Genomic DNA, 24708 nt, shown 5'->3' with positions numbered 1-24708 from the left:
TAAACAAATATATAAACTCCTTGCGCAATGAATACCGAGATGGAATTATTATTATTTTTTTTTTGTTTACTGGCCCTATGATAATTCTTCACGCGCGGTAAGAGTTGGCGTGAATTTCAGCCAAAGTAATTTCCGTAAGCGTGAAAAAGCGTGCAGAAAACTTTTCGTTATCCGGTCCGGGCAAAAGAAAGTTTTTCTCGCCAGTTTAAATTGAATTTCAAGGCTTTCGTTTTTCTCACGTCGCCACACTCTTTCTCTCTCTCTCTTGCTCTCTTGGATTTTTTTCTCTCTTACTCTTGCTCTCTCTTGGATGAGAGAGACTTAAATAACGAACTTCATTTCATACTTGTTTTGAATTATCTCGTTTTATATTACGCGGCTGATGAAGATGACAAAAAAATATTTTTAAAAAATTTTTGACGATGGCGCCCTCAACTAGGGTAAGTGTATGAATTACTGCTGATGCCCCAATTATAACGATTTTTATAAAAATTAGTAAAACTTAGTAATTTTGAGAACATAAAACTGTTTCAAAATGACTTTAAAACTTATTCCAAATGATATTTGATATTATATCCACTAATGATGCATATTTCGATTATTATCAAATTATTTATTCAAGTTACAACCTAAATCTATCACAGTAATTAGAGCATGCGTATATTTTTCGCATTCTGCTATTACTGAGGTCTATCCAGTCAACCTAACCTCTAAATCAACACTTTTAGCGTTGCAGTAATTATGGTGCACACCATTCGCAGTAATTCATGCAAACTTGCAGTAATACCAGCATATGCCACTTTTAAAAAAGTTAATATTTTTAATAATAATTATATTTGTTATTTCTTCAAGTTTAAAGTATCGTTTCTATTTTAATAGTGATTTAAGAAAAAAAATTAAATCATTATTGTACATCACAGTAATTGGGACATTTACCCTAGAATAAAATTTTGTTACCGATTTTGGAGTAAAAAATTCTATGTTTTTTTTTCGTGTCTACCAAAACGAAGGGAAATTAAAGATTAAAGAAAAAAGAGAATGGTAATAATGAATTTTAAAACTTTTATAGATTGACTCTACATCAGGACTCTACATTAAAATAATTTATCCAAAATAATATATAATCTATTTCATTTTTCTTATAAGAAGCGAAAAAAATAGAAACATCCTAAATGCCCTTTTTAATAATTCATAACAAAAAAAAAAAAAAATATTCGCCAAAATTTTTTAGAAATTTATCTTATCGACAGAGAGATGAAACAAGTTGAACCGGATTTTCATTTGCACTTCGATCCCTAACTTATTTAAATTGTGATTTTTTTTTTTTCACCGTTTTTGATATAATCTTAAGTATGTGATTTTAACAGGTTTATATATTTTGTCATTTAAAAAAAAAAAAAGAAGAAGAAGTCATAAAGAGATAGTCGAGATTTCACAAGGCAATTCCGTTATCTATATTTACAGATAGGAGGATTGAAAACGGAGACTTGAAGTCGAACGTTCAGCTGCGTCCCTTTTCGTTTTATTAAAATTGCCACAATTGTCACACACACACACACACACACACACACTTTTATATATATAAACTCACATATTTTACACCTCACGCGAAACTCAACTTACCGTTGTTTTTGCTTGCTTACATAACCTGTGGGACTGTGTTTGCTTATATGTAAGCTGGAGAATATATATGGGCTATTGGCGTGGTCGAACTTGTGGTTACTCGAGGAGATTTCGTTCTATTGGTTCAGGAAAAGCGGTTTACTATTCCCCTATCGTCTTAGCTACAATCCTGTCTTCTATATATATATATGTTGTAAAGAAAAAATTCACCCCCTTGGAAATTGTCTAATACATAGTTTAATCAAACGGATTGCATTCAATAGAATGAATCTCTACATTAAAGTAATTTTTCAAAATTTTTAGTTTTATTGACCAACTTTTACATGAACCAACTCTACATAAAAGTAATTTTTTTCAAATTGTCAAACCTTCACAGACCGACTCTACTTCAAGGTAGAGTTCTCTTTTTTTTTAAATAATTAAATTTAACAGATTTACTCAACATGGACCGACTTTAAATAAAAATAATTTGTCAAAAAATTTGAATTTTAGGACCTACTCTACAATGAAAGTAATTTCTAATGTCGAATTTTACAGGATGACTCTACATTAAAGTAATTTCTCTTCATCGAAGTACTTTTTAAAAAATGTTGAATTCTACTGGCCTACTCTACATCAGAGTAATATCTCAAAATTTTGAATTTTTCAGACCAACTCTACATTAAAGTGATTTCTCAAAATGGCGCTGCTTTATATATAAATTTAACTCTACATTAAAGTAATTTTCCATAAAATTAAATTTTACAATACGAATAAAAACATTTGACTCTACATCTAAGTAATTTCCCAAAAATAGCACAATTTTTCAGACCAACTCTACATGAAAATAATTTATCATAATATCGAATTTAACAGACGGAGTCAAAATGTTAGACTCTACATCAAAGTAATTTCTTAAAATGTCTTATCTTTACTGAACTGCTCTACATCAAAGTAATTTGTAAAATTCTTAAATTTTACAGAACAACTCTACATTAAAGTAATTTCTCAAATTGACGAATTTTACATAAGAAATCTACATAAAAGTGATTTCTTAAATTGAGAAACCATGACGGACCTATTCTACATCTAAGTAATATTTCAAAATTTTAATTTGACATTTTAAAAAATAACATTAATGTAGAGTCGGTCTGTAAAATTCGAGAATTTAAAAAATTATCATGTAGAGTCGGTAAGTGCGGCGATACTACACTTTCAAAAATTATACTTTGATGTAGAATTTAATATGTTGACTTTGTAAAATTTGACATTTTGAAAAAATTATTAGGATGTAGAGTTAGTAAGTAAAAATTGAGAAATTACCTCGATGTAGACTCGGTATGTGAAGGTTTAACACTTCCTGAAATTACTTTAATGTAGAGACAAACTCGATATTCTGAAAAATTATTTTAATGTAGAGTCGTTCTGTAGAAATTTTAGGAATTTTAAAAATTACCTTGATGTAGAGTCATTTCACCATTTTTAGAAATTACTTTAAGGTAGAGTCGTTTGGTAAAGAATTTGAGAAATTACCTCAATGTAGAGTCAATTTATGCTGATGTAGTGTCAATTTGTAATGGTTCTAAAATTTGGTAAATAACTTTGATGTAGAGTTAAACGTCTTAATTTGGTCCTTAAAATTTGATTTTACAAAAAATTACTTTGGTTTGGAGACGGATGTAATCACTCGGTTTGTAAAATTTGACAATTTGTAAAATTTTTCTTCTATTTTTTTTTATTTACTTCCATGTAGAGTGTCAAATGAGTCAACAGTTTGAAAAATTATTTTGATGTAGAGTCGGTCTGTAAAAATTTTACATTTTGAGGAATTATTTTGATGTAGAAATAACACGGTTTGTAAAGTCGATATTTTACATAAATAACTTTAATGTAGAGTCGGCTTGTAAAATTCACGAATTCAAGAAATTACATTGATGTAGAATCAATTTTCAAAGGTTCTAAAGTTCGTTAAATTACTTTAATGTAGAGCCAATCTGTAAAATTCGACATTTTGAGAAATTAATTTAATGTAGAGCCAAACATTTTGAGATACTACTTTGATTTAGTGTTGGGATGTGTAGAGACGGTCTGGAAAATTTTAAATTTTGAAAAATTACTTCAATGTAGAGTCGGTTTCAGAAATTACTTTGATGTAGAATTGAACATGTTTCCGTGCTCTGTAAATTTCGATATTTTGAAAAATTATTCCGATGTAGAGTTAGTAAGTAAAAATTGAGAATTTACCTTAACCTAAAGTCGGTCTGTGAAAGTTTAACAATTTTTCGAAATTAACTTTAATGTAGAGTCAAATGTCTTGACTCTGTCTGTCAAACTCGATATTCTAAAAAATTATTTTAATGTAGAATTGGTTTGTAAAAATTCGAAATTATTTTCATGTAGAGTCGGCTTGTAAAATTCACGAATTTAATAAATTGTATTGTTGTAGAGTCAGTTAATTTTTATGTAGAGTCAATTTACAAAGTTTCTAAAGTTTGATAAATTACTTTAATGTAGAGCCAATCTGTAAAATTCGACATTTTGAGAAATTAATTTGATATAGAGTCGAATATTTTGAGAAATTATTTTGAAACAGGAATTATTTTTACTTTACTACTAAGAATTTTAAATATTCCTTCACCACACGCGGCTGGGTTCAAAGCTGTGTGGGTTCAAGTTTAATAAAGTTTTAAGATAGTTTAAAATGTTATCAGGGTTGCCCGGCGCCAGTCGACTAAATGTCGACAATTAATTAATTACGATTAACATGAGACATTTAATTATTATACAAAAAGAACAAAAAAGGGGGGGGTAAAATGGGTGAACCCAAAATTCAATATCAGAGTGTCGATTGAAAGATATATATTTCACAAAAGGCCTACTTACATATTTTGTAGAGATTCACTCTCCAAACAACCGGATTGGCCAATTGATACGAATCTCACTCACTTTATAATATTCTCTCAGAATAATCGACAATAAGTTAGAAAATTGAAATATGTACTCGCATCGACGTTCGATCCAAAAGTGATCATGATGTATCTTGTCGCCTTCACGCCGGTGTCGCATGCGTCGTTACCATGACAACGCCAGGATCGTACATCGATAATTAATTAGGGGTTCAATAAATTATTTATAAATGATAATAAAGTTTGTCGACACTTGTAAAATTTTATGAATAAGGAGACACGAAAATACTTCCTGTTACACTCTCCCCTTTCAGACGTGTCGATATGTGAAAAAAAATTTTATCTGTAAAAGAACTTTAAATTTCAAAATACACTAGAACCTCTGAAAAAAATAGTTAAATAAACAAAACACAAAATAACATCCAAAGTAGACCACCTGTGATACATCCCTCATAGACACTCAATGTGCTGCGAAAATTCAATCTCAATTTCCATTTATTCGACTTTTCATTTAACATATACAGATTTTCATCGTATTGTCGTCTCAGATTACAAATTTTCAAATCTTATAAAAATAATCAAAAGAATATAAAGTAACAAAATATCAAAATTATATATAAAAAAAATCTTTGGATTAAGAAAACGTCGACATTATTATTCCGAAGAATTCTTGAACTTCGTCGGAACGATGATTTTCAACTCCTGTCCGTCAGAGAGTTCTGGTCGCTTCCTCATCACCTCCTCGATGGAATCGGTCGATATTGAGGCCAACAAAGCCTCGATTGCGCGTTGGCGCTTTTCCTCCGACATTTGGTAGGCTGTTTTCGACTCCAAATTTTTGAACTCCTTTACCTGACGGAAGACGTTTTCTCTTAAAAGGAATTTGCGAACCTTGTTTGGCTCATCTCGAGGATTATCAAACTTCGCCTTAACCTTCCTTTTCAACCTTTCGGCTTCACCTCCAATAAGGAATTGATGATCGCGTGGTACCATCCAAGAAGGCCAGGTTGCGTAATTAAGGCGCAACCAGTCGACAATCCCTGCATGGCGGATATTGCAATCGGGGCATTCTGGAGAGTACAAAAATTCATCCCCTGAACAACCAATACACCGTCCAAGCACACGTTCATGTTCGATGCCATGGGGGTAAATGCAATCCTTGGTGTCGAATCCCTCAGCACCGCATTCAGTACAGAATCCCGGTCTGTATGGAAGGTTACACTCGCGGAAATGATGTTCCCTTGATTTGCAGTTAATGCAACCGTAGGGCCAGAGTTGTTTACCCGCAGTTGTAACATAAGTCTGGGTTCCAACGTCGACTTTCTTGGCGTCTGCCACCATCGCGATGTGTTCTGCTCGCTTTATAATCAGCTTTTTAAGTAATTGAAGGCTGATTATTCTGCAGTCGACCATGTATAGGGGTTGTTGTTCCCCAGGTGGATTTACCAAATCCGGTATTCCCATTTCTTCCAGCACTTGAGTGAAGTTCGGAATCTCGGTTAACGGCAAAGGATCCACACGAACCGATGGAGCCACTTCTGTTGTCTCGTACACGGCCATCGTCAAGAGCTCATTAGTCGACAGGTCAATCTCCTTTGCGTGATCGTAATTTTTTATACGCTGCCGTTTAAGATTTTCTCGACGAATGTCGGCCTCGGTTAATATTCGCACTGGATTCTTCTCAAGCGTAGGTGGTTCCATCTCGCTGATTCTCCGAATGGTTTCCAAAGCTTTCTCAGAACCTATTTTCACGGAGGTTATCGTCGACACTGATCGATTATTTTGACTGTCTGCAGCCGCCGAAGATTGTTCAATATGACTAAAAAGTGGTTCACCCATATTTTCAGTCGACTCCAAAGCCACAGCATCCGGATCATCAGAGACATTAGTAGAGGGCTCAGGAACCTCCACAGCATTCGTCGACGTTGTTTCATCGTTATCAATATCATCGCCGAATTGCGATTGAAGAGCCACCATCATATTAGTAATTCGCTCTTGTGCCGTTCTTAATTTCTCCATCTGGAGTCGAGCAGCTTCCCTGTCGGTCGCTGGTAGGCTGTCGGACGAACTCTGCTCGCTACTCATGATGTCGACAGTTCAATCTGAAAAAACATTTAAATTTCGACAACTTCTCCGGGGAATCTTTAAATCAGAAATACAATATTTTCCTATCATTTTTCCAGATCCATCTTTCAATTCCACCGTCGACGAACCAAGAATTCTACTGATTTTAACCGGTCCCAAATATTTATAGGCTAATTTCGCTGAGTAACTCTCGGCTTTATTACTTAGCTTCTTATTTGGGTAGTAAACCTCCATTCCTTCTTTAATTTCGACTAAAGTTGACCTACCTGCATTTGCAGTGGCAAGACGCCCATCAGAATATTTTTTCAGTCGACTTTCAATTTTGTGTCGAAATTCGTCAATGGTTTTCATACGACCTACCCAAAATGAAATAGAGTCACTCAGGGACTCACCCAAATCAATCTCGGAATCATCTAACTCCCTCCTGACAACAGCTTCCCGCCCATGATTTAAGAAAAAGGGGGAAATTCTTGTTCCCGAATGTGGCACAGTATTATAGGCCAATTGTAGTTTCGTTATATTCTCGTCCCACTCTTTATGAACATGCTTAAGGAACGCGGCAATCATTGGTTTAACAGTCCGATTAAACCGTTCGACCGGATTAGCTTGGGGGTGTTTTATCGGCGTTGTTATTTGTTTGACTCCCCTTGCTATCAGGTATGATGCTACTTCCCCGTTGACGAACTCCTTTCCGTTGTCTGTAAGGACCATTTTCGGAGTTCCCCATCGATCAAATAACGCGTCAAGAATCTTTACAATTGCCTTACCCTTTTTTGCCCGTATTGGAAATAACTCTAAATATTTTGTATATAAATCCAACACTACTAGGACACATGTATTTCCCTTCTTCGTCCGTGTTTGAGTAACAACCGTGTCAACAGACAGCTGAGACCAAGGTGAATGTAGCGTACGCGTCATTAATTTTCCCTTTACCGGATTTTGATTATATTTGACCTTAACACACACTTCGCATTCGTCGACATAATTTCTGACGTCCAAGATCATACCTGGCCAATAAAAATTCTGTCGAATCCTATCAAGCGTTTTATCTCTTCCGAGATGTCCGGCTTGCGGTAAATCGTGATTATCATGCAAAACTCCTGCAACGTCGTCCGGTTTAACTACCTTTTTCCACGGATTCTCATCGTCAATGAGCGCTTTTTCGAAATCCGGTCTATAGTAAAATAATTCGTCGCTTTCTATTTTCCAATTAACGAACCTTTCGGGATGTTTTTTAACTAAATCAAATTTTGTTACGTACCAATCCCGATCGCAAATCGTGTTCAATCGAATTCGACCTTGGACCGCTTCTTCGATCACCTTCTCCCACCCGAGGGGGTCGACATCGACATTGAACATACGAGAAAGTGCATCGGGTGCCTCATTCAAGGTACCTCGACGATGCTCTACTGTCATATTGTGTTGATACAAATAAATTGCCCATCTGGCAAGACGACCAACAGGATTTTTCAATCCATGTAACCACTGAAGAGCTTGGTGGTCTGTTACCACCTTGAAAGGCATACCTTCCAAATAGCATCTAAGCTTTTCAACCGACCACACGACCGCCAAACACTCTTTCTCGGTAGTCGTGTAGTGCAATTCTGCACCCCTCAATGGTCGACTTAAAACTTCGATAAGAATTTCATTACCAGTTTTAGGATCAATTTGTACCAAAATGGCGCCTAAGCCAAAATCACTTGCATCAGTGTACAAAACAAAAGGCTGACCTGGTATCGGCACATGCAAGCGAGGAGCTTCGACCAGAGCTTTCTTTACACTCTCGAAAGACTTTTGCTCGACTTCAGTCCATTTCCAAGGAACTTTAACGCTCGTCAACTTATTCAAGGGTCCCTGAATTCTTGCTATATTTTTTAAGTGTCTATGATACCAGTTCACTAGGCCATTAAACTGACGCAATTGTGTTCGGTCTTTCGGAACGGGAAAGTCGACAATTGGCTGAATCTTTTCCGGATTTGGCCTCATTCCCAATTCATCGACTATATATCCCAGGAATTTTACTTCCTTACAAGCAAAGTTACTTTTCGCGCGATTTATTAATAACTTCGCTTCACGGAAAACCTCGAAAGCCAAAGACAATAATTGTAAGTGTTCATCAAAAGTTTGACTTACAATAATCCAGTCATCGAGATATGTGAAAATCTGGTCTATCCAACCTCCTGGTAAACCTCTTTCAAGAATTAATTCTTGCATGCGACGCTTCAATGTATCCATTAAACGTTGAAACGTCGCAGGGGCTCCCGTAAGACCATAAGGCATTCTCACATACTCGAATAATCCCTTCCCCTCGACCGCAAAAGCTGTCAACTTACAGCTATTCTCTTCCATCGGAATTTGATGAAAGGCTTCGCTAAAATCGAGAGTTGAAATAAATTTTGCGCACTGTAATTGAGACAGAATAGATCGCATATTATGTAAGGGATAGGCTGGTTTTTTCGTTTTTTTGTTAAGTGGTTGATAATTTACACAAAATCTCAAGCCTCCATTTGCCTTTGGGGCAACCACAGGGGAAAACGCCCAATCGCTATTACTTCGTCTTATAAAACGCATTTTCAATAACCGATCTACTTCCTCTTCAAGGAATTTGCGTACTATTTCGCTCCTTCGATAAGGTTTTTGACGATGAGGTGTCTCATCGTCCAATTCAATAACATGTTCTACTAAATCTGTTAAACCCGTCGACTCTAACTCGAATTTCGCAAATTCCTGATCTAAAAAATCCTTTAATTTTCCCGATTCATCGATTGTAAGAGCACGTAACGCATTCATCTCATTACAGCGTTCTATTAATGGATAATGATGTTTGCTCCCGTCTAAAGTCCAAGTTCGTGTTATTGGATCCACTTTGACTTTAAAATTGAGCCAAAAATCCATGCCCAAAATCAGGTCACTGGATAATTCGTCCAACACGCTAAACCATTGTGGACCATAAACGTCGCCTATATCAATAACAAATCCTGTACCACCTTTAGATTTTACAACCGATTTATCGCCTAATCGTACACCCTTGCTTGAAGAAGAGTCGTTCTTTAAATCGTCGACTTGAAAATGTTTAACTCTCTGATAAGCAGAATTGCTTAAAAACGATCTTTCGCTACCGCTGTCGATAATTCCCCGAATTTTTTCGCCAAAAATTATAATTTCCACCGGAATTCTAGCCGTTGTTTTAGGTTCTGTCAGTGGATCACCAGAACGATAAATTCTTCGCTGGGAAAGTCGACAATAAAGGTGAGATGGCAGAAGAGTTGGTTTCCACAATTTATACGAAACTTTGTGACTATTTTTCTGATCACAAGTGACATCGCCGTTATTCTCACTCAAAGTCAAAATCGAAACTTCATTTTGAACGCTACTTTCGGCATTTTGCAAGATTATATTTTCGACTTCTTCGTCCCTACCTTCGAATTCGCAATCGGAATCTATATTATCCAACAATTCGAGAAATAGAGGATTCTGATTTATCCTTTCAGGATTTTCAGGCCTCTCGAAATCTTTTACACTCGCGATATTGTCTGACTGTTCAAGACACTTATTCTCGGAAAGCGATTTTTCCTCAATCGTGCCCTTTTCTTCAATAGCTTGAGGAATAACTACTGAGGGCACTATTCGTTTCCCGTAAGGTCAGGACAGTCTTTATTATAATGTCCGATTTTTTTGCAAAGGCAGCATACGACTTGAGGAGTACTTTTACAATATGCCGCAGTATGACCTTTTTCGCCACAATTAAAACAAAAAAGTTTTTCTCGATCAAATGCTTTATACGTATTTTCGGTTTTTGTTGATTTTTCATTTAAATCTTTTCCCGATTTATCTTTTTGGTACGAGTTTTTATTTCTGGACTCATTGAATTTTTGCAAATTATTTTCTAATCGACTACGGTTTAATGATCTTGTTTTCGTCGACTTGTTCACGGAAGAGGCACCTTTCGAATCAGTTCTACCCATTGCCTTCAACTCTACGGTCGAATCATTATCTGACTCTTCCGACTCAGAGGCAAGGTCAACATCAGAGTCTGATCCGTACTCCTCAATTTCCTGAACATAATTCAAACGAGGTTTATTAACTTTCTGACGACTTGGATGAATGTCGACCGATCGTTGATATAAATAGCTTCGCTCGTTAACATAATGGAGAAACTCAGTGTAATCACGTAAGGACAAATTCAATATTTCGAAAGTTAATCGCGGATTGAACTTTGTCAATATTTGTTTCAACTGTTCTCGGAATTCCGGCGGATATTCCATTTGTTCGAAAATAAGTCTAGCTCTGCAGGCAAATTCCGCTAAGCTTTCATTTTTATCTAATTTAAGATCTCGAATTTCTAGGAGTAAGTCGGCATCGCATTTTTTTACCCCCCATTCATAACGAAAGGCTCCTGCGAACTCCTTCCATGTTCTCCAAGATTTCTTATTAACTAGATACCATGCTTTATAAGGTCCCTCGAACAGTTTCGACAAATAGGGAACAAAATAGTCCCTATGTATCCCACTGGTTTTGAGGTGATCTTTAAGAACTAATAAAAATTGATCTGGGTCTTTTTCCGTTTTAGGAAAAAAGATTTTCCATGAATCGACAATTTTTCCAATTCTTATTGGATCGCCCCCATTATTATCTATTCCGTTATTCGTTCGGCCATTTCTCCTATTACGACTATTATCGACACCATTGATCATTTCATCTTCGCTTGATTCGTTATTCCGTCCTGAAAACAACGAACCCACTCGTCGACTCGACGTTTCGCTCAAGTCTAAACCGGAAGTTCGATTATAATATTGATCATTACCGCTTCTATTCGTATTAAATGCGCGAGAACCTGTAGTCATAACTCTATATTCAGTTTCGGTTAAATAAACGTCCTCGTCGATGATCCGGCCATCTGGCAAGGGTTTACCGACAACAATATGAATATATCTCGGGGTATCAGTAGTCGACGATTGGTTAGAAATCACTTGATTTCTGAAATGAACTCGTCTCGTTTCCTGATCACCCGACAGCGCTAGTGGATTCGACATTGATCCGTCATCGCGATCACGAGACACATGAGAATCGACCAAAGTCTCGCGATTCAAATTGGATTGACGCCCGTTCGTTAAAATGTTTCTATCTAAAAAATCAAGATCGGGCTGCTCGTTATTAACTGATGCAATTGTTCCCGATGGATTTTGAGAAACTTGCTCATTATTTGCGGCAGCCGTCTGGGGTAAGGGGTGTACCTCTCCCCTTTCGGACCGATTGTTACATAAAATATGCAATCGCTCGAGAACACCGTTCATTTGGGTGGTTAACTCCCCAACTTTATTATTTAAATTTCCCACTTTTAAAGAGAGACTATTTTCAAACCCGGGGCGAGGTTCAGGGGTAAAGGACCTTCTACCACGTCCCCTTCCTCTTCCGAGCCCTGATGATGAGCTTTCTAAGGATAATCTTTCAACTCCCGGTGGATGATTATTTAATGCAAAAGTTTGGTCATCTTGATTATTTGGAAAACCATGAAATTCTAAAAGGTCACTATTATTTGCCTCATCCTGAGGAGGGCCACCGGAGGCCGAGTCCTTAGGTGGTGTATGAAACATTGACGAACCTCAAAAAAAAATTTTATTTATGAAAATTCTATCTTATTTTATTTATTTTTCTTTTTAATTTTTATTACAGCAGGCGTCCAGCCAATCCAAATTTCAGCAGTAAAAAAAAATTAAAGTCAGTTAATTATTTAATTGATTATTTAGAAAAGCTTTCAAAAGGGAAGAAAGTTAAAGAAAGCAAAGAAAACCTCCTTTAACTCACCCGAAAATTCTGTAGATTGTTTACCCGACAAGAAACACAGTTTTATTCTGTCGACTCTTAAAAAAAAACCTTAAGTATTCAAATCAAAACAAAAAAAATTTCTCTTTTTTTTCTTTTTTTTTTTTATATAGTATCAATTACGATGGAAGTCCCCACCAGAGAAAAAAAATTTTTATTATGTCGACAAAATTAAAAGAAAACTAATCAGTTCCCCCTTCTCATCGAGATTATCACTCAGCGAAATATACCTAAAAATTTTCAATAAAAAAAAAAATCAACAGTTTGCAATTTGACAAACACAATAAAATAAATTTTCAAAATTTCAAATCACATATATAAATAGTTATTCAATGTTAATACGTAATGTAAATAATATAAATACACAATGATAATAAAACAAAACTTACAATAACTTATAAAATTTTTTAACAATCGGAAGGTAATACTAATTCAAGCCACCCGACAATTATATGCTATACTTAAAATTTCTCAAACGTGTCAAAATTTTAATAACACGAAAAACGACCATAAGATATTTTATTTTATCTGTGTGGTGGCTAGAGCAACATCTTAACCCTCAAACAGCAAAATGTACCAAATTAAATTTACAATCTATCCGTACAATCAGAGCAACATCTTAATTGCACGGAAAAATCTAATTATTAAGCACTGACACTACCTTCGACAAAACACTCACGAATTTATCTTTACACCGGGTGGCTTCAACCTTTTCAACCATCCGATATAGGTATAGTGCCCACAATATAAAGTCGACACACACAGTGAAGGAATAACGTCTCAACACGTGGTTGCCGGCACAATGAGTGACTAATATTTGTTCACTCGAAAATTTTCACCTCAAAATTTTCACCAAAATTCCTTTTTCGTCGACGGAAGAACTTTACAAAATAATAAAAAATAAAGTCGTTCACTGTAGCAACATACAAGCAATTTACAACCAAATATTCATTACTAAAAAAATACAAAATAAAATTCTAATCGACGATAAAATTTGACTTTTGGATCGTGATTTATTTCACACTCTAAAAATTTAATAATTTCTTTATATTTAATTTACCAGATTCAAGTTAATAATTTTTTTTTTTTGGTTATTTATTTTATCATTTATTAAATCGTCACTAATTAAAATTCGTTGTCCGTCAAACACACATTCTTAATAATGGATCTGGGTTTATAAACACAAGGTCAATGTAACTCGTCATACTCATTGGCATATAAACAAGATAACACAACACGAAAATAAGACGACTTGAATTTAGAGACTTTTACCTTGCTTCTAAATACTATATAAAATAAAAGACACAAAATTTCACTCATAATTAAAACTTGAATTTTCACAGCAAAAGAAATAATTTTACATAAACAATTAATCCCAACGGCCCCACGTTGGGCGCCAAATGAAACAGGAATTATTTTTACTTTACTACTAAGAATTTTAAATATTCCTTCACCACACGCGGCTGGGTTCAAAGCTGTGTGGGTTCAAGTTTAATAAAGTTTTAAGATAGTTTAAAATGTTATCAGGGTTGCCCGGCGCCAGTCGACTAAATGTCGACAATTAATTAATTACGATTAACATGAGACATTTAATTATTATACAAAAAGAACAAAAAAGGGGGGGGTAAAATGGGTGAACCCAAAATTCAATATCAGAGTGTCGATTGAAAGATATATATTTCACAAAAGGCCTACTTACATATTTTGTAGAGATTCACTCTCCAAACAACCGGATTGGCCAATTGATACGAATCTCACTCACTTTATAATATTCTCTCAGAATAATCGACAATAAGTTAGAAAATTGAAATATGTACTCGCATCGACGTTCGATCCAAAAGTGATCATGATGTATCTTGTCGCCTTCACGCCGGTGTCGCATGCGTCGTTACCATGACAACGCCAGGATCGTACATCGATAATTAATTAGGGGTTCAATAAATTATTTATAAATGATAATAAAGTTTGTCGACACTTGTAAAATTTTATGAATAAGGAGACACGAAAATACTTCCTGTTACACTCTCCCCTTTCAGACGTGTCGATATGTGAAAAAAAATTTTATCTGTAAAAGAACTTTAAATTTCAAAATACACTAGAACCTCTGAAAAAAATAGTTAAATAAACAAAACACAAAATAACATCCAAAGTAGACCACCTGTGATACATCCCTCATAGACACTCAATGTGCTGCGAAAATTCAATCTCAATTTCCATTTATTCGACTTTTCATTTAACATATACAGATTTTCATCGTATTGTCGTCTCAGATTACAAATTTTCAAATCTTATAAAAATAATCAAAAGAATATAAAGTAACAAAATATCAAAATTATATATAAAAAAAATCTTTGGATTAAGAAAACGTCGACATTATTATTCCGAAGAATTCTTGAACTTCGTCGGAACGATGATTTTCAACTCCTGTCCGTCAGAGAGTTCTGGTCGCTTCCTCATCACCTCCTCGATGGAATCGGTCGATATTGAGGCCAACAAAGCCTCGATTGCGCGTTGGCGCTTTTCCTCCGACATTTGGTAGGCTGTTTTCGACTCCAAATTTTTGAACTCCTTTACCTGACGGAAGACGTTTTCTCTTAAAAGGAATTTGCGAACCTTGTTTGGCTCATCTCGAGGATTATCAAACTTCGCCTTAACCTTCCTTTTCAACCTTTCGGCTTCACCTCCAATAAGGAATTGATGATCGCGTGGTACCATCCAAGAAGGCCAGGTTGCGTAATTAAGGCGCAACCAGTCGACAATCCCTGCATGGCGGATATTGCAATCGGGGCATTCTGGAGAGTACAAAAATTCATCCCCTGAACAACCAATACACCGTCCAAGCACACGTTCATGTTCGATGCCATGGGGGTAAATGCAATCCTTGGTGTCGAATCCCTCAGCACCGCATTCAGTACAGAATCCCGGTCTGTATGGAAGGTTACACTCGCGGAAATGATGTTCCCTTGATTTGCAGTTAATGCAACCGTAGGGCCAGAGTTGTTTACCCGCAGTTGTAACATAAGTCTGGGTTCCAACGTCGACTTTCTTGGCGTCTGCCACCATCGCGATGTGTTCTGCTCGCTTTATAATCAGCTTTTTAAGTAATTGAAGGCTGATTATTCTGCAGTCGACCATGTATAGGGGTTGTTGTTCCCCAGGTGGATTTACCAAATCCGGTATTCCCATTTCTTCCAGCACTTGAGTGAAGTTCGGAATCTCGGTTAACGGCAAAGGATCCACACGAACCGATGGAGCCACTTCTGTTGTCTCGTACACGGCCATCGTCAAGAGCTCATTAGTCGACAGGTCAATCTCCTTTGCGTGATCGTAATTTTTTATACGCTGCCGTTTAAGATTTTCTCGACGAATGTCGGCCTCGGTTAATATTCGCACTGGATTCTTCTCAAGCGTAGGTGGTTCCATCTCGCTGATTCTCCGAATGGTTTCCAAAGCTTTCTCAGAACCTATTTTCACGGAGGTTATCGTCGACACTGATCGATTATTTTGACTGTCTGCAGCCGCCGAAGATTGTTCAATATGACTAAAAAGTGGTTCACCCATATTTTCAGTCGACTCCAAAGCCACAGCATCCGGATCATCAGAGACATTAGTAGAGGGCTCAGGAACCTCCACAGCATTCGTCGACGTTGTTTCATCGTTATCAATATCATCGCCGAATTGCGATTGAAGAGCCACCATCATATTAGTAATTCGCTCTTGTGCCGTTCTTAATTTCTCCATCTGGAGTCGAGCAGCTTCCCTGTCGGTCGCTGGTAGGCTGTCGGACGAACTCTGCTCGCTACTCATGATGTCGACAGTTCAATCTGAAAAAACATTTAAATTTCGACAACTTCTCCGGGGAATCTTTAAATCAGAAATACAATATTTTCCTATCATTTTTCCAGATCCATCTTTCAATTCCACCGTCGACGAACCAAGAATTCTACTGATTTTAACCGGTCCCAAATATTTATAGGCTAATTTCGCTGAGTAACTCTCGGCTTTATTACTTAGCTTCTTATTTGGGTAGTAAACCTCCATTCCTTCTTTAATTTCGACTAAAGTTGACCTACCTGCATTTGCAGTGGCAAGACGCCCATCAGAATATTTTTTCAGTCGACTTTCAATTTTGTGTCGAAATTCGTCAATGGTTTTCATACGACCTACCCAAAATGAAATAGAGTCACTCAGGGACTCACCCAAATCAATCTCGGAATCATCTAACTCCCTCCTGACAACAGCTTCCCGCCCATGATTTAAGAAAAAGGGGGAAATTCTTGTTCCCGAATGTGGCACAGTATTATAGGCCAATTGTAGTTTCGTTATATTCTCGTCCCACTCTTTATGAACATGCTTAAGGAACGCGGCAATCATTGGTTTAACAGTCCGATTAAACCGTTCGACCGGATTAGCTTGGGGGTGTTTTATCGGCGTTGTTATTTGTTTGACTCCCCTTGCTATCAGGTATGATGCTACTTCCCCGTTGACGAACTCCTTTCCGTTGTCTGTAAGGACCATTTTCGGAGTTCCCCATCGATCAAATAACGCGTCAAGAATCTTTACAATTGCCTTACCCTTTTTTGCCCGTATTGGAAATAACTCTAAATATTTTGTATATAAATCCAACACTACTAGGACACATGTATTTCCCTTCTTCGTCCGTGTTTGAGTAACAACCGTGTCAACAGACAGCTGAGACCAAGGTGAATGTAGCGTACGCGTCATTAATTTTCCCTTTACCGGATTTTGATTATATTTGACCTTAACACACACTTCGCATTCGTCGACATAATTTCTGACGTCCAAGATCATACCTGGCCAATAAAAATTCTGTCGAATCCTATCAAGCGTTTTATCTCTTCCGAGATGTCCGGCTTGCGGTAAATCGTGATTATCATGCAAAACTCCTGCAACGTCGTCCGGTTTAACTACCTTTTTCCACGGATTCTCATCGTCAATGAGCGCTTTTTCGAAATCCGGTCTATAGTAAAATAATTCGTCGCTTTCTATTTTCCAATTAACGAACCTTTCGGGATGTTTTTTAACTAAATCAAATTTTGTTACGTACCAATCCCGATCGCAAATCGTGTTCAATCGAATTCGACCTTGGACCGCTTCTTCGATCACCTTCTCCCACCCGAGGGGGTCGACATCGACATTGAACATACGAGAAAGTGCATCGGGTGCCTCATTCAAGGTACCTCGACGATGCTCTACTGTCATATTGTGTTGATACAAATAAATTGCCCATCTGGCAAGACGACCAACAGGATTTTTCAATCCATGTAACCACTGAAGAGCTTGGTGGTCTGTTACCACCTTGAAAGGCATACCTTCCAAATAGCATCTAAGCTTTTCAACCGACCACACGACCGCCAAACACTCTTTCTCGGTAGTCGTGTAGTGCAATTCTGCACCCCTCAATGGTCGACTTAAAACTTCGATAAGAATTTCATTACCAGTTTTAGGATCAATTTGTACCAAAATGGCGCCTAAGCCAAAATCACTTGCATCAGTGTACAAAACAAAAGGCTGACCTGGTATCGGCACATGCAAGCGAGGAGCTTCGACCAGAGCTTTCTTTACACTCTCGAAAGACTTTTGCTCGACTTCAGTCCATTTCCAAGGAACTTTAACGCTCGTCAACTTATTCAAGGGTCCCTGAATTCTTGCTATATTTTTTAAGTGTCTATGATACCAGTTCACTAGGCCATTAAACTGACGCAATTGTGTTCGGTCTTTCGGAACGGGAAAGTCGACAATTGGCTGAATCTTTTCCGGATTTGGCCTCATTCCCAATTCATCGACTATATATCCCAGGAATTTTACTTCCTTACAAGCAAAGTTACTTTTCGCGCGATTTATTAATAACTTCGCTTCACGGAAAACCTCGAAAGCCAAAGACAATAATTGTAAGTGTTCATCAAAAGTTTGACTTACAATAATCCAGTCATCGAGATATGTGAAAATCTGGTCTATCCAACCTCCTGGTAAACCTCTTTCAAGAATTAATTCTTGCATGCGACGCTTCAATGTATCCATTAAACGTTGAAACGTCGCAGGGGCTCCCGTAAGACCATAAGGCATTCTCACATACTCGAATAATCCCTTCCCCTCGACCGCAAAAGCTGTCAACTTACAGCTATTCTCTTCCATCGGAATTTGATGAAAGGCTTCGCTAAAATCGAGAGTTGAAATAAATTTTGCGCACTGTAATTGAGACAGAATAGATCGCATATTATGTAAGGGATAGGCTGGTTTTTTCGTTTTTTTGTTAAGTGGTTGATAATTTACACAAAATCTCAAGCCTCCATTTGCCTTTGGGGCAACCACAGGGGAAAACGCCCAATCGCTATTACTTCGTCTTATAAAACGCATTTTCAATAACCGATCTACTTCCTCTTCAAGGAATTTGCGTACTATTTCGCTCCTTCGATAAGGTTTTTGACGATGAGGTGTCTCATCGTCCAATTCAATAACATGTTCTACTAAATCTGTTAAACCCGTCGACTCTAACTCGAATTTCGCAAATTCCTGATCTAAAAAATCCTTTAATTTTCCCGATTCATCGATTGTAAGAGCACGTAACGCATTCATCTCATTACAGCGTTCTATTAATGGATAATGATGTTTGCTCCCGTCTAAAGTCCAAGTTCGTGTTATTGGATCCACTTTGACTTTAAAATTGAGCCAAAAATCCATGCCCAAAATCAGGTCACTGGATAATTCGTCCAACACGCTAAACCATTGTGGACCATAAACGTCGCCTATATCAATAACAAATCCTGTACCACCTTTAGATTTTACAACCGATTTATCGCCTAATCGTACACCCTTGCTTGAAGAAGAGTCGTTCTTTAAATCGTCGACTTGAAAATGTTTAACTCTCTGATAAGCAGAATTGCTTAAAAACGATCTTTCGCTACCGCTGTCGATAATTCCCCGAATTTTTTCGCCAAAAATTATAATTTCCACCGGAATTCTAGCCGTTGTTTTAGGTTCTGTCAGTGGATCACCAGAACGATAAATTCTTCGCTGGGAAAGTCGACAATAAAGGTGAGATGGCAGAAGAGTTGGTTTCCACAATTTATACGAAACTTTGTGACTATTTTTCTGATCACAAGTGACATCGCCGTTATTCTCACTCAAAGTCAAAATCGAAACTTCATTTTGAACGCTACTTTCGGCATTTTGCAAGATTATATTTTCGACTTCTTCGTCCCTACCTTCGAATTCGCAATCGGAATCTATATTATCCAACAATTCGAGAAATAGAGGATTCTGATTTATCCTTTCAGGATTTTCAGGCCTCTCGAAATCTTTTACACTCGCGATATTGTCTGACTGTTCAAGACACTTATTCTCGGAAAGCGATTTTTCCTCAATCGTGCCCTTTTCTTCAATAGCTTGAGGAATAACTACTGAGGGCACTATTCGTTTCCCGTAAGGTCAGGACAGTCTTTATTATAATGTCCGATTTTTTTGCAAAGGCAGCATACGACTTGAGGAGTACTTTTACAATATGCCGCAGTATGACCTTTTTCGCCACAATTAAAACAAAAAAGTTTTTCTCGATCAAATGCTTTATACGTATTTTCGGTTTTTGTTGATTTTTCATTTAAATCTTTTCCCGATTTATCTTTTTGGTACGAGTTTTTATTTCTGGACTCATTGAATTTTTGCAAATTATTTTCTAATCGACTACGGTTTAATGATCTTGTTTTCGTCGACTTGTTCACGGAAGAGGCACCTTTCGAATCAGTTCTACCCATTGCCTTCAACTCTACGGTCGAATCATTATCTGACTCTTCCGACTCAGAGGCAAGGTCAACATCAGAGTCTGATCCGTACTCCTCAATTTCCTGAACATAATTCAAACGAGGTTTATTAACTTTCTGACGACTTGGATGAATGTCGACCGATCGTTGATATAAATAGCTTCGCTCGTTAACATAATGGAGAAACTCAGTGTAATCACGTAAGGACAAATTCAATATTTCGAAAGTTAATCGCGGATTGAACTTTGTCAATATTTGTTTCAACTGTTCTCGGAATTCCGGCGGATATTCCATTTGTTCGAAAATAAGTCTAGCTCTGCAGGCAAATTCCGCTAAGCTTTCATTTTTATCTAATTTAAGATCTCGAATTTCTAGGAGTAAGTCGGCATCGCATTTTTTTACCCCCCATTCATAACGAAAGGCTCCTGCGAACTCCTTCCATGTTCTCCAAGATTTCTTATTAACTAGATACCATGCTTTATAAGGTCCCTCGAACAGTTTCGACAAATAGGGAACAAAATAGTCCCTATGTATCCCACTGGTTTTGAGGTGATCTTTAAGAACTAATAAAAATTGATCTGGGTCTTTTTCCGTTTTAGGAAAAAAGATTTTCCATGAATCGACAATTTTTCCAATTCTTATTGGATCGCCCCCATTATTATCTATTCCGTTATTCGTTCGGCCATTTCTCCTATTACGACTATTATCGACACCATTGATCATTTCATCTTCGCTTGATTCGTTATTCCGTCCTGAAAACAACGAACCCACTCGTCGACTCGACGTTTCGCTCAAGTCTAAACCGGAAGTTCGATTATAATATTGATCATTACCGCTTCTATTCGTATTAAATGCGCGAGAACCTGTAGTCATAACTCTATATTCAGTTTCGGTTAAATAAACGTCCTCGTCGATGATCCGGCCATCTGGCAAGGGTTTACCGACAACAATATGAATATATCTCGGGGTATCAGTAGTCGACGATTGGTTAGAAATCACTTGATTTCTGAAATGAACTCGTCTCGTTTCCTGATCACCCGACAGCGCTAGTGGATTCGACATTGATCCGTCATCGCGATCACGAGACACATGAGAATCGACCAAAGTCTCGCGATTCAAATTGGATTGACGCCCGTTCGTTAAAATGTTTCTATCTAAAAAATCAAGATCGGGCTGCTCGTTATTAACTGATGCAATTGTTCCCGATGGATTTTGAGAAACTTGCTCATTATTTGCGGCAGCCGTCTGGGGTAAGGGGTGTACCTCTCCCCTTTCGGACCGATTGTTACATAAAATATGCAATCGCTCGAGAACACCGTTCATTTGGGTGGTTAACTCCCCAACTTTATTATTTAAATTTCCCACTTTTAAAGAGAGACTATTTTCAAACCCGGGGCGAGGTTCAGGGGTAAAGGACCTTCTACCACGTCCCCTTCCTCTTCCGAGCCCTGATGATGAGCTTTCTAAGGATAATCTTTCAACTCCCGGTGGATGATTATTTAATGCAAAAGTTTGGTCATCTTGATTATTTGGAAAACCATGAAATTCTAAAAGGTCACTATTATTTGCCTCATCCTGAGGAGGGCCACCGGAGGCCGAGTCCTTAGGTGGTGTATGAAACATTGACGAACCTCAAAAAAAAATTTTATTTATGAAAATTCTATCTTATTTTATTTATTTTTCTTTTTAATTTTTATTACAGCAGGCGTCCAGCCAATCCAAATTTCAGCAGTAAAAAAAAATTAAAGTCAGTTAATTATTTAATTGATTATTTAGAAAAGCTTTCAAAAGGGAAGAAAGTTAAAGAAAGCAAAGAAAACCTCCTTTAACTCACCCGAAAATTCTGTAGATTGTTTACCCGACAAGAAACACAGTTTTATTCTGTCGACTCTTAAAAAAAAACCTTAAGTATTCAAATCAAAACAAAAAAAATTTCTCTTTTTTTTCTTTTTTTTTTTTATATAGTATCAATTACGATGGAAGTCCCCACCAGAGAAAAAAAATTTTTATTATGTCGACAAAATTAAAAGAAAACTAATCAGTTCCCCCTTCTCATCGAGATTATCACTCAGCGAAATATACCTAAAAATTTTCAATAAAAAAAAAAATCAACAGTTTGCAATTTGACAAACACAATAAAATAAATTTTCAAAATTTCAAATCACATATATAAATAGTTATTCAATGTTAATACGTAATGTAAATAATATAAATACACAATGATAATAAAACAAAACTTACAATAACTTATAAAATTTTTTAACAATCGGAAGGTAATACTAATTCAAGCCACCCGACAATTATATGCTATACTTAAAATTTCTCAAACGTGTCAAAATTTTAATAACACGAAAAACGACCATAAGATATTTTATTTTATCTGTGTGGTGGCTAGAGCAACATCTTAACCCTCAAACAGCAAAATGTACCAAATTAAATTTACAATCTATCCGTACAATCAGAGCAACATCTTAATTGCACGGAAAAATCTAATTATTAAGCACTGACACTACCTTCGACAAAACACTCACGAATTTATCTTTACACCGGGTGGCTTCAACCTTTTCAACCATCCGATATAGGTATAGTGCCCACAATATAAAGTCGACACACACAGTGAAGGAATAACGTCTCAACACGTGGTTGCCGGCACAATGAGTGACTAATATTTGTTCACTCGAAAATTTTCACCTCAAAATTTTCACCAAAATTCCTTTTTCGTCGACGGAAGAACTTTACAAAATAATAAAAAATAAAGTCGTTCACTGTAGCAACATACAAGCAATTTACAACCAAATATTCATTACTAAAAAAATACAAAATAAAATTCTAATCGACGATAAAATTTGACTTTTGGATCGTGATTTATTTCACACTCTAAAAATTTAATAATTTCTTTATATTTAATTTACCAGATTCAAGTTAATAATTTTTTTTTTTTGGTTATTTATTTTATCATTTATTAAATCGTCACTAATTAAAATTCGTTGTCCGTCAAACACACATTCTTAATAATGGATCTGGGTTTATAAACACAAGGTCAATGTAACTCGTCATACTCATTGGCATATAAACAAGATAACACAACACGAAAATAAGACGACTTGAATTTAGAGACTTTTACCTTGCTTCTAAATACTATATAAAATAAAAGACACAAAATTTCACTCATAATTAAAACTTGAATTTTCACAGCAAAAGAAATAATTTTACATAAACAATTAATCCCAACGGCCCCACGTTGGGCGCCAAATGAAACAGGAATTATTTTTACTTTACTACTAAGAATTTTAAATATTCCTTCACCACACGCGGCTGGGTTCAAAGCTGTGTGGGTTCAAGTTTAATAAAGTTTTAAGATAGTTTAAAATGTTATCAGGGTTGCCCGGCGCCAGTCGACTAAATGTCGACAATTAATTAATTACGATTAACATGAGACATTTAATTATTATACAAAAAGAACAAAAAAGGGGGGGGTAAAATGGGTGAACCCAAAATTCAATATCAGAGTGTCGATTGAAAGATATATATTTCACAAAAGGCCTACTTACATATTTTGTAGAGATTCACTCTCCAAACAACCGGATTGGCCAATTGATACGAATCTCACTCACTTTATAATATTCTCTCAGAATAATCGACAATAAGTTAGAAAATTGAAATATGTACTCGCATCGACGTTCGATCCAAAAGTGATCATGATGTATCTTGTCGCCTTCACGCCGGTGTCGCATGCGTCGTTACCATGACAACGCCAGGATCGTACATCGATAATTAATTAGGGGTTCAATAAATTATTTATAAATGATAATAAAGTTTGTCGACACTTGTAAAATTTTATGAATAAGGAGACACGAAAATACTTCCTGTTACAATTTATATGTAGAATTGGTCTGTAAAATTCGAAATTTTGAGATATTACTTTAATGTAGTGTCGGACAATATATAGTCGATCTGTAAGCAGAATTTACTATTTAAAAAAATAATTCTACATTGTAGAGTTGTAAACAATTTGAAAATTTGTAAAGTTATTTTGATGTAGAGTCAATCTGTAAAATTTAATATTTTGAGGAATTACTTTAATGTAGAGTCGATGATGTAGAATCATTTTATAAAAAATTTTAACATTTTGATAAATTATTTTAATGTAGAGTCTCTTTATGTAGAGTTGGTCTGATCCTCGTAAATCATCAAAAATCTAAAATAAATTTCTTTGAATGGAAAAAGAAAATACTTGGAGCTATTTTCGAAAATAAAACTTAAGATTTAGATCATTATACAGTTTTTCACACATTAAATAATAATGAAAGGAAAATTGCGTATTAAGGCTTTTACTAGAACTTTTTCTCTATTCGATAGGTACATATATATATATATATATATATATATATATATATATATATATATATAGTGGCGCAAAAGCGCGGGGTGAATTGTGTAATAAATTAATAAAGAGAGCGACGCCCATAATCATAAATAACGATTTTGCAGTGGGTCGATGGAGTCATCGCGCT

At 36.2% G+C, this 24708-nt stretch overlaps 2 protein-coding genes across 5 annotated transcripts in view; one reads left to right on the top strand and one right to left on the bottom strand.

Annotated features, from left to right (window-relative positions):
* The window catches only part of LOC127277427 (fat-like cadherin-related tumor suppressor homolog), a 307324-nt gene that overhangs the window by 196223 nt on the left and 86393 nt on the right, over positions 1 to 24708 (top strand). The gene's annotated exons all lie outside the window — the stretch shown is intronic.
* Positions 4447 to 24069, bottom strand: LOC127277428 (uncharacterized). Of its 3 annotated transcripts, none has more exons than XM_051298534.1 (2): positions 23746 to 24069; positions 4447 to 6610 (listed from the first exon to the last, which is right to left on the bottom strand). In XM_051298534.1, exon 2 carries the CDS (start codon positions 6591 to 6593, stop codon positions 5163 to 5165), a length of 1431 nt encoding a protein of 476 aa, XP_051154491.1. In that variant the 5' UTR covers positions 6594 to 6610; positions 23746 to 24069; the 3' UTR covers positions 4447 to 5162. The 3 variants fall into 3 exon arrangements, with proteins under 3 accessions (XP_051154491.1, XP_051154489.1, XP_051154488.1); XM_051298532.1 differs by lacking the exon at positions 23746 to 24069 and adding an exon at positions 14116 to 14782; XM_051298531.1 differs by lacking the exon at positions 4447 to 6610 and adding an exon at positions 14077 to 16240.

This window comes from Leptopilina boulardi, unplaced genomic scaffold (assembly GCF_019393585.1).
Source record: "Leptopilina boulardi isolate dan_hultmark-lab unplaced genomic scaffold, ZJU_Lbou_2.1 LbouV2_167, whole genome shotgun sequence".
Classification (NCBI taxonomy): domain Eukaryota; kingdom Metazoa; phylum Arthropoda; class Insecta; order Hymenoptera; family Figitidae; genus Leptopilina; species Leptopilina boulardi.
The sequence above is the reverse complement of the archived record's forward strand: the minus strand, read 5'-3'. Positions and strand labels throughout refer to the sequence as shown.

Bases quoted from the DNA above. Each gene is read 5' to 3' on its own strand.
- LOC127277428 (XM_051298534.1), bottom strand. From the start codon at position 6,593: ATGAGTAGCGAGCAGAGTTCGTCCGACAGCCTACCAGCGACCGACAGG.